This window comes from Herpailurus yagouaroundi, unplaced genomic scaffold (genome assembly GCF_014898765.1).
Source record: "Herpailurus yagouaroundi ecotype Mexico unplaced genomic scaffold, PumYag 77, whole genome shotgun sequence".
NCBI classification, from domain to species: domain Eukaryota; kingdom Metazoa; phylum Chordata; class Mammalia; order Carnivora; family Felidae; genus Herpailurus; species Herpailurus yagouaroundi.
The window spans coordinates 27494158-27504817 of NW_024412388.1; the positions used below are offsets into that span (position 1 = coordinate 27494158).

The window sequence follows — 10660 nt, forward strand, 5'->3', positions numbered from 1 at the left end:
AGAGAGAGAGAGAGAGAGAGAGAGAGAGAGAGACAGAATCTGAAGCGGGCTCCAGGCTCTGAGCTGTTAGCACAGAGCCCAATGTGGGGTTTAAACTCACAAAGCACAAGATCATGACCTGAGCCGAAGTCAGAAGCTTAACCGACTGAGCCACCCAGGTGCCCGTTTGTTTTTAAAAACATATCACCTATGCAAAGAGATTAAAAGGATACACGATATAATTATAGAAGGTGTCTCTGATAGAGGATCATAGAAGTTTCGTTTTTTATTCTATATATTTTCTACAACAGATATTTACTGTATTTTAGTAAGACAAAAACTATTGGAAATAGTCATCTTATCACCTCCCACATCTAAGCAATGCTACATGTGAATCATGCCAGAGGTACTGCTATCCAATCTTCAAACTGTCCAAGGAAAAAGATTCTAGAACTTTTCACTATAGGGTCTTCGGTAGCCATAAAGACCTGCCAGTGTACAAAGCATAAAGCACGCAAACGAAAACATGAACTCAAATACCTGGTTTTCTGTGGCTTGCTCCATCCAGCTTCTCAGCTGCCAAAGTCACAGGTACCACATCTGCCTTTAGCTCTTCCTTTCCATCAGTGCCCACGCCTTTCACTATGATGTTCACATTCATCTTCTGACCAGCCCTGGGTTTCACTGCTGGATTAGCATGCTTCCAGAAACGCTGTTTCAAGGCTTCCAGTTCTAGATCCAAACACCAACCAGTATGTCAGTGTGCCATGCTTGAACTCTTTAAGATTCCAGTTAAGAACAGAACTACTCTACGACCCAGCAATTGCACTACTAGTTATTTATCCAAAGGATACAAAACTGCTGATTCGAAGGGGCACACGCACCCCAATGTTCATAGCAGTGTTATCAACAATAGCCAAATTATGGAAAATGCCCCAATGTCCATCGATTGATGAATGGATAAAGATATGGTGTGTATATGGGTGTATTTTCATGTATACACAATGTACACACACACACAATGTATACATACATATACACACAGAGTGGAATATTACTTGGCAATCAAAAAGAATGAAATCTTGCCATTTGCAACAACATGGATGGAACTAGAATGTATTATGCTAAGCAATACAAGTCAGGCAGAAAAAGACAAATATCATGATTTCACTCATATGTGGAATTTAAGAAACACAACAGACGAACATAGGGGAAGGGAAGGAAAAATAAGATAAAAACAGGGAGGCAAACCATAAGAGACTCTTAAATACAGAGAACAAACTGAAGGTTGCTAGAGAGGAGGTAAAGGGGGGGATGGGCTAAATAGGTGATGGGCATTAAGGAGGGCACTTATTGGGATGAGCACTGGGTGTCATATGTAAGTGATTAATCACTGGGTTCCACTCCTGAAACCACTACTACACTGTATGTTAACTAACTTGAATTTAAATAAATAAATTTAAAATTAAAAAAAAAAAAAAAGATTCCAGTTAAGAATCAGTTTTTAGGCTAAGTTTTTAAGCTCAACAAAGTTGGAGGGGGAAGAAAAATGCCCCAAAACACCAAAAACTCCTTTGCTACTAACACCTATATCAAATTCACGTAGCTTAACCCAAACTAATGAAATGTTGCAATTATTCTGCCTCAATATACTTCAAAAATCATTTTAGGGTAGACATTTACAACTGAAGTTTCTAAATGTGTGCAATTCTTAAAAAAAAAAAAAAAAAGTATTATGCTGGTGGAACAAACACCATAATTACCAATCATTCAATGGCTTAATTTTTCATAGGTTTCAGCCTCTTTTTAAAAATTTTCCTATTTTGAACATTTCACTATTTAATAGTAATCTTACTAAATATGAGCAAGATCAATTTAAAAAGGGGGAAAAAAATGGCAATCAATCCAGTCAGTGATGTAACTCATGTTGGTGAAACTGTTATACTAGTATAACCAGAAAGGAAATTCCACTTACAGGTGGCCTCTGAACCACACACCCAACTTGCATACAAAGGGGAATATACATATACCAGGAGCGGTAAGTTCAGTGGTCAAACGGCAACAGGGGCTCTATCCCCTCTTCTCCAATGCTATACAGTTCAAAATGTCCTTCTCCTTTCTCCCTCAGCTAGCTGCTACTGGGCACCATAATGCCTCTGTTTGCATCACACCACAGTGAGCTCTGTTTTAAGAGAGACAGTAATAAAGAGAAAAGATTCCTTCGGGGTTGAGGGATGCCTTCTCTTCCATAAAATGTCCAGGACACTCCAAGTTTGGTTCTTTTTTCTTAAAAAATGCCCTCTTGGGGCGCCTGGGTGGCGCAGTCGGTTAAGCGTCCGACTTCAGCCAGGTCACGATCTCGCGGTCCGTGAGTTCGAGCCCCGCATCAGGCTCTGGGCTGATGGCTCAGAGCCTGGAGCCTGTTTCCGATTCTGCGTCTCCCTCTCTCTCTGTTCCTCCCCCATTCATGCTCTGTCTCTCTCTGTCCCAAAAATAAAAAAATAAACGTTGAAAAAAAAAATGCCCTCAAATCATATTGTAGTAGTTTTGTGGTTAGCAAAACTAGTTGTGGTTTTTCTTGCCCTAGAAGGGGATAGGACTGGAAGGAAGCCTTTCCATTCTGAGTCCCTAACGTTTTTTTTTTTTAATTTTTTTTAATGTGTATTTTATTTTTGAGATAGAGAGACAGAGCATGAGCAGGGGAGGGGCAGAGAGAGAGGGAGACACAGAATCTGAAGCAGGCTCCAGGCTATGAGCTGTCAGCCCAGAGCCAGACGCGGGGCTCAAACTCAAGAACCACGAGATCATGACCTGAGCCAAAGTTGGATGCTTAACTGACTGAGCCACCCAGGCACCCCTCTCTAACTTTATTAGTAGCAAAAAATCCAACACCAAAGGATAGTATGTTTATATCACAAACAAAAGTGCAAGGAGAGAAGATGTAGGTCTGTATCCTCTTTTATAGCAGTTCAGTAAGGCTGGAAGCAATGGGTAGTGGCAATGGAAAGGGAACAGAAATAGGCAAATCATTATTGGTACCAAAAGAATAAAAGAAATGGATGTGGAAGAAGATTTACTTGGGACCTAAAATGATAGTGAGGCAGAGGGGTTGCCTTCATTCTTATGGAGAAAGCCAGGCCCCTAAAAGCTCTTCATCCCCAATGCACCACAGCACCTACTTTTGCCTTTTACTATATTGCTACTTCTTGCCTTTTACTATATTGCTCAACCATCTCCCTCCTCATCCTAGGATCTCTGTTCAGGCTCCTCTCCGTCCAACAGTCTTTGCCTAGCTCCTTTCATGTCCTCTCTAAGTGAAAAGTCCCTGCTCCAGCTCAGTGTCCATCAGCAGCCTGAATCTAAAACTGTTCTCATTCCCATTGTTCTTTGTCCAGAAAGTAGAGGAATTGAGGACAGAGACTTTCCCTACACTATTGCAGGAAACAGAAGTAATATATTTCTGGTACCCCAGAGTTTGGATCTATATGCATTTTTCTCATGGAAACCTTACTCCATGTGATATTAAGGAAATTAAGGTCTTTCTACTGCTTTTACTCTTAACCCCTTCCAATGTATCCACCATACTAGCCGCTAGATTGTCCCAAAAATGATTATCTGATTGGGTCATTTCTTTTGCTAAAAATTTTCAGTGGTCCTCTACTAACAAAAGGCAAAAGTCCAAGCTCTTAGCATGGCCTAAAAGCCTTGCATGATCTGGCCTCACTAGTTACCCATTCCCAAAGTCCTTGCAATCTTCACCCTACCTCATCAGGATACCTTGTGTTTTCTCTTGCCTCTGTTGGGTCTTTTGTGGGTCTGTTCTCTCCACCAAGAAAGCCTTCTCTCATTTCTCTACCTTGGTATCTCCTATTCAGCTTTCAAGAGTCAACTCAGGTATCAGGTCCTTTCAGAAGCCTCCCTGACTCCCCACGAGGTACTCCAAGTGAGGTACCCTTTCTCTAGGCTCAGGGTATACACAGTCGTGTAATGGCCTGTTTGCCTATCTTTCACTCTTATTAGACTCTAATTTCCTTGACAGCAGGGACTATGTCTTGTATACACAGCATCTAACACCATGCTAAATGAAAGTTTATTACACAAATAAATAAAAGTTGATCCTAACTTCATACATATTATGGAACTGACTGGTCTGGAAACCCAACTTTCATGTCAAATACTATTTCTGAAGGAAAACATATTCTGAATTAAAAACAAATGCCTACTGGGGCGCCTGGGTGGCTCAGTCGGTTAAGTGTCCAACTTCAGCTCAGGTCACGATCTCGCGGTCCGTGAGTTCGAGCCCCGCGTCAGGCTCTGGTCTGATGGCTCAGAGCCTGGAGCCTGTTTCCGATTCTGTGTCTCCCTCTCTCTCTGTTCCTCCCCCGTTCATGCTCTGTCTCTCTCTGCCTCAAAAATAAATAAATGTTAAAAAAAAAACACAAAAAAACACAAATGCCTACTATATGCCAGGCACTGTGCTAGTTCCCTATATAAGCCAAGTGTAATATTGGAACAATTACCCGGCCTCTCCAAGCCTCCATCTCTTCATTGCAAAGTAATACCTGTAGCCATGAGAATTAAGAACAATAATAAAGAATCTATCAGTGTCTAAAACAGTAGGTACTCAAAAAAAGGTTTCTTCTCTTTCCTGTCTCAGTTCAGGACTATTTAAAGAACATTGAGTTTCAGACAAAAAAAAATCTTGGGGGGCACCTGGGTGGTTCAGTCGGTTGAGCATCTGACTTCAGCTCAGGTCATGATCTTACGGTTCATGAGTTTGAGCCCCGCCGTCAGGCTCGCTGCTGTCAGCCTGTCAGCACAAGCCCACTTCAGATCCTCTGTCCCCCTCTCTGTGCTCCTCCTCTGCTTGCAGTCTCCCAAAAAATAAATATTAAAAAAAAAAAAAATCTCAGGGCACCTGGGTGGGTGGGTCAGTCAGTTAAGTGACCGCCTCTTGATTTCAGCTCAGGTCATGATTTTATGGTTTATGAGATCGAGCTCTGTGCTGGGCTCTGCGCTGACAGCATGGAGCCTGCTTGGGATTCTCTCTCTCAGCCCATTTCAGATCCTCTGTCCCCCTCTCTTTGCCCCCGCTGTTTGCTTTCTCTCTCTCTCTTTCTCTCTCAAAATAAATAAATAAATAAACTTAAAAATCTCCTATTTCTTTGCTAATGGATCTATGCTAGTTCTGTTAACAACCCTTCCAACCCATCTCCTATTCTGGTCAAATGGATTTATAACATCCTTCCAATAATACCATGCAGAACTCTTTCTGTCCCTTCCAAGAATGTCCTTCTCTCCACTTCCACAAAGCCCACCCATTCAATCAACAAAGACTCACTGAGCATATTTTACACAACAGATACTGTGGATAACAGAGCACCCACCAACCATAAGCTCTTATAGTTTTATTTTTAAAAAAAAATTTTTTTTTTCAACGTTTATTTTTTATTTTTGGGACAGAGAGAGACAGAGCATGAACGGGGGAGGGGCAGAGAGAGAGGGAGACACAGAATCGGAAACAGGCTCCAGGCTCTGAGCCATCAGCCCAGAGCCTGACGCGGGGCTCGAACTCACGGACCGCGAGATCGTGACCTGGCTGAAGTCGGACGCTTAACCGACTGCGCCACCCAGGCGCCCCTCTTATAGTTTTAATACAAATAATTTCACTAATAACAGAAGTAGGAGCAAGCATTTGAATGCTTCTTTATGTTATCCATTTCTATGCATGATTTCAACAAATGTTCACTATAGCACTATGAACCAGATATCCTTTAAAGAAAAAATTTTTAAAAAGGTGGCTCAGAGAGGTCAAATAGCATATTCAAAGTTAAACAGTAAATAGCACAACCCAGATTCAAACCTTGCTCTTGCTACAGAGCCTAAGCTCTTAATTATCATGCCAAACTGCCTCAATGCAGACGAGAGAATATCCAATTCTATCTACTAGTCAGGAAGTCTACCTAATATGGTAATACTTGAGCTCTGTCTTGAAGGATCATTCATTCATTCATCACTCATCCAGTATAAATGCCTACAATGTGTCATCCTCTGCGGAAGCGCCAGTGATAGAGTAGGGAACAAGCCAGAAGATCCCTATTCAAAGTATAAAGGGAAAGGCAGTGAACAAGTAATTACATCCACCTACACTTTAAGCCTTCTTTTAACCACCTATTGGGAGAAACTTATCCTTCCTCTAAACTGCCATAGCACTTTATTCTAAATGTTTCTTTCAGCAGAGACTATTTTTCCCTTTTCTTCATTTAATTTTTCCAATTATCAGTGATACATGCTCATTATAGAAGTCACTTTCCACTTTCTCTCTTGTATTACTGTTATTTGCATACTTATTATCTCCCCTACAAGAGTGTAAGTACCTTAACTGTACGATAAATATCACATTTCTCTTGGTATGCCCTACAGCACCTTGCATGTCATGGATAGTTTAGTATTTCTTAAATGACTTCGGGAAAAAAGAAATTCAGTTTTGCAGACAATTCACTGAACCAAAATGTTTTCCTTTAACAGTAAAAACATGAACAATGCTTTTTTGAATGTCATACAATAACGCGACAGCAATGTACTTCTTTTGTATGTTAACCTATCAATAGGCTTCTATTTTATTTTTTTTTAATGTTTTTTTTATTTATTTCTGAGACAGAGAGAGACAGAGCGTGAGTGGGGAAGGGGCAGAGAGAGAGGGAGACACAGAATCTGAAACAGGCTCCAGGCTCTGAGCTGTCAGCACAGAGCCCGACGCGGGGCTTGAACTCACGGACTGTGAGATCATGACCTGAGCAGAAGTTGGACGCTTAACCGACTGAGCCACCCAGGTGCCCCAATAGGCTTCTATTTTAAACAAGGTTGAGGACATCCTGATGCTCTGCCAAATTTATCTAAATAGAATTGTACCCACATCTGGGAGTACATCTATAGAGTAAGCTCATGTGTGCAGTTATTGGTTTCTCCTATGTTCTGTATCCCCAAATAGTAGCAAATAACAAAAAGCTGCCAGAACAAATCACTCTGGAGGCTCCCCACAACTCAAAGGATTACCTCTGTTGGTTTCAGGTTCTTCAAGTATCACAAAGGAGTCTTCATCAGCACCCAGCCGAGGTTTAATGGAAACATCTACTCCCAGTTGCTTAAGTCTATCCAGAGTGAACCTCCTTGCTTTTTCAAGTGGCACAGCTACTGATTTAGTTTGCTGCCTGGGCTCTTCCACCTTCTCATCTGCTTCTTCTGTTCTTTTCAGGCCTTCTTCTCCCTCCAGGGCACGAGGTTCAGGTGCCATAAGCCCTCCAGCCTGACACACCTCATTGTCCTCATTCCCGAGGAAGCTGGATTCCTGATGTGCCACTGAGCTGTCCTCAGGTGGAGGTCTGCCATCACCCTGCTTCTGTTTCTCCTGAATTTCTAGCTCTTCACTTCCCATTATATCCTTACTACAAGATTCCCCTGATCCAGTAGTGATCTGGGGTTCCTTTGAAACTGCAGGGAGTGCGTTAATTTCCAGTTCATGTCCCACACACACTGTCTGCTCAGAATCTTTGTTATGGTGGCTATTATTCATCTCACTTGTATTTACAGTGTCTATGGTTTCTTTGTGATGGTTTGACTGATACTTAGATGACCTAGAGAGGGAAAAATAAGCTCAAATTGAAAATTATCCTAAGTGTGAAACTCTCATCTCAGCACATAATGAATCCATTATAACAGTTTTAAGAGACTGAGGAATCTGAACTTTTTTACACCAGATGTTTGCTACAAAACTGAATATTTACGAAAATTATAATCTCAAGGAAAGAGAATTCTTACTTCAGTAGCGCCATGGCATTTCCCTGGCAAGTGGGTCGAGGTTTACGTTTGAAGAAATCATGAATGGTTTTATTCTCTGGCATATGATATGGAAGATTAAGTGCAGATTCTACAAAATGGAACAAAACAAGCAAATACACATACTGTATATTCTGAAATGTCACTTCATGTTCAGTCAACTAAACAGCACAGTGAAAGCCATCACCAGAAATAGAAAACAATCCTGGCTTTAATAAAGACAGGATCTAACTACAAAAGAACTCCCTGGAGACCAGTGGCTTTTTAAACCTAGTTGTGAAATTAAACTGATCCAGGAAGTTTTTAAAAAATACAGATCCTTGGGGCACCTGGGTAGTTCTGTTGGTTGGGTGACCGACTTGGACTCAGGTCATGACCTCGTGGTTTGTGGGTTTAAGCCCCCGTCAGGCTCTCTGCTATTAGTGCTGAGCCCGCTTCTGATCATCTGTCTCTCCCTCTCTTTGCCCCTCCCCTGATCATGCTGTCTCTCTCTCTCTCAAAAATAATCAAACATTTAAAAAATAAATAAAAAATACAGATTCTTGGACCCCACTTCAAGCCTACTGAATCAGAATTTCTGTGGGACCTAACACCTTACACATTTGAAAAGCTCCCAAATCCTGATACAGCTGGTCCACAGAAAAACATTAAAAAAAACACTCCCTCCTTAGCACTAATACAGTTCTGGAAATTTTCTCAGTTTATATTTATGTTTCAGAGGCTTTAAACAGTGGCCATTCACCAAGATCAATTTTAAACTTGGTATTATAATTTATATTAAAAATATTAAAAAAACCAAAATTCCCCAATATCCAAGTGGAGCTTACAAAGAAATATTGTGATTTGCCACAAAGTTACTGTACTGGTTTATATTACCTCGAATAAGGCGCTGAGTTTCACTGTGCAGTTTTTTTAACGCTTCCTTACTTAATTTGGCTGCCTTCCGTTCCTTAAAGAAAACAAAGAGACTATGTTAATGCTATTATCCAGAAAGACATTCATCCTTCAAGAGTTTGCCCTCTCCAAGAAAAGAGGATAGAGAGGGAAAAGTAAGCACTAATGAATTCAGTACAATATAAACTACTAAATATTTATCCAAAGGATATAACAAAAATGCTGATTCAAAGGGGCACATATACCCCAATGTTTATAGCAGCGCTATCAACAATAGCCAAATTATGAAAAGAGCCCAAATGTCCACTGACTGATGAATGGATAAAGATGTGGTGTGTATATATATGTGTGTGTGTATTTACATGTATACACAATGTACACGCACAATGGAATATTACTTGGCAATCAAAAAGAATGAAACCTTGCCATTTGCAACAACATGGATGGAACTAGACTGTATTATGGTAAGCAAAATAAGTCAGGCAGAGAAAGACAAATATATGATTTCACTCATATGTGGAATTTAAGAAACACAACAGATGAACATAGGGGAAGGGAAGGAAAAATAAGATAAAAACAGAGAGGGAGCAAACCATAAGAGACTCAAACACAGAGAACAAACTGAAGGTTGCTAGAGAAGAGGTGGGTGGGGGATGGGCTAAATAGGTGATGAGTATTAAGGAGGGTACTTGTTGGGATGAGAACTGGGTGTTATAATATGAATGATGAATCACAGGGTTCTACTCCTAAAACCAATACTACACTGTATGTCAACTAACTTGAATTTATTTTCTTTTAATTTTTTTTTTTAATGTTTATTTTTGAGACAGAGAGAGACAGAGCATGAACAGGGGAGGGGCAGAGAGAGAGGGAGACACAGAATCTGAAACAGGCTCCAGGCTCTGAGCGGTCAGCACAGAGCCCGACATGGGGCTCGAACTCACGGACTGTGAGATCATGACCTGAGCTGAAGTCGGACGCTTAACCGACTGAGCCACCCACGCGCCCCTAACTAACTTGAATTTAAGTAAGTAAATTAAAAAATAAACACAGGGAGACCATTTATTTGCATATCACATTGAATTCAATACAATCCATATCTGTGTCCCTACTGTACACAAAGCAATACCATGGGTACCAGGAAAATATGATAGACTTGATAAAACATTTATCCCTCAGAAATCCACAATCTCCTGGGGAAAGAAACCGACATGACAACATACAGAGCTCTATCCCACCTTCCGTATGGTGCCTTTCGATAACTCAGTTTCTTCTTCAAATGAATAGACCCCACTCTCCAAAGACAGCTCTTTTTTCTAAAAGAGAAGATTACAAGTTGAAAAATATGGACAAAAATTAAACCGAAATAAGAGACGTTGCTTACTCAAAAGACTGCTTTTGTACCCCAACATCACATCATGCTATGTTAATAAAAAGTCAGTAATTATCAAATAGAAAGTTTTAAACATACAGCATCCTATAATGCCTAGAAAAAAATTTGCTATCTCAAGTGAAGGTTGGGCCCTAATTTCTCATACTTCTTTATTTCATCTTTCCCTAAGGAGGGACAATGACTCCCAGGGAGCTAAAGGTAATCTTAGCAAGAACAACTGTGCTTCCAAACACTCAGGACAATGAGGTTTTGACTGCTGCTTTTCTTTGATACCCCTCCAGAAACACTTTAGGTTCATTTCTTAGAGGCCACAGGATTATAAAATGTATACCTCTGTCCCATGACTTACCTGCTTCTTACACAATATAAAGTATCTTACTTTTTCCCCCTAACATTCCGATGAGGGCAATTAAAATACTAGTTTCCATACAAGTTAGCATGTCTATCACTTGCATTCCCTGATTCTAAAATTAACAGCCAAACACCTTTTGGGATGAGCACTGGGTGTTGTATGGAAACCAATTTGACAATAAATTTCATATATAAATAAAAAAAAAA

The 10660-nt window shown here is 40.5% G+C and overlaps 1 protein-coding gene across 3 annotated transcripts in view; it reads right to left on the bottom strand.

Annotated features, from left to right (window-relative positions):
* CLSPN (claspin) overlaps positions 1-10660 on the bottom strand; it is a 32922-nt gene that overhangs the window by 15571 nt on the left and 6691 nt on the right. For all 3 annotated transcript variants that reach the window (XM_040469074.1, XM_040469066.1, XM_040469081.1), the window contains exons 5-9: positions 9948-10025; positions 8692-8764; positions 7798-7906; positions 7036-7613; positions 520-711 (exon numbers count right to left, since the gene is read on the bottom strand). In XM_040469074.1, coding sequence (XP_040325008.1) covers positions 520-711; positions 7036-7613; positions 7798-7906; positions 8692-8764; positions 9948-10025 — 1030 coding nt within the window. The remainder of the gene's footprint in view (positions 1-519; positions 712-7035; positions 7614-7797; positions 7907-8691; positions 8765-9947; positions 10026-10660) is intronic.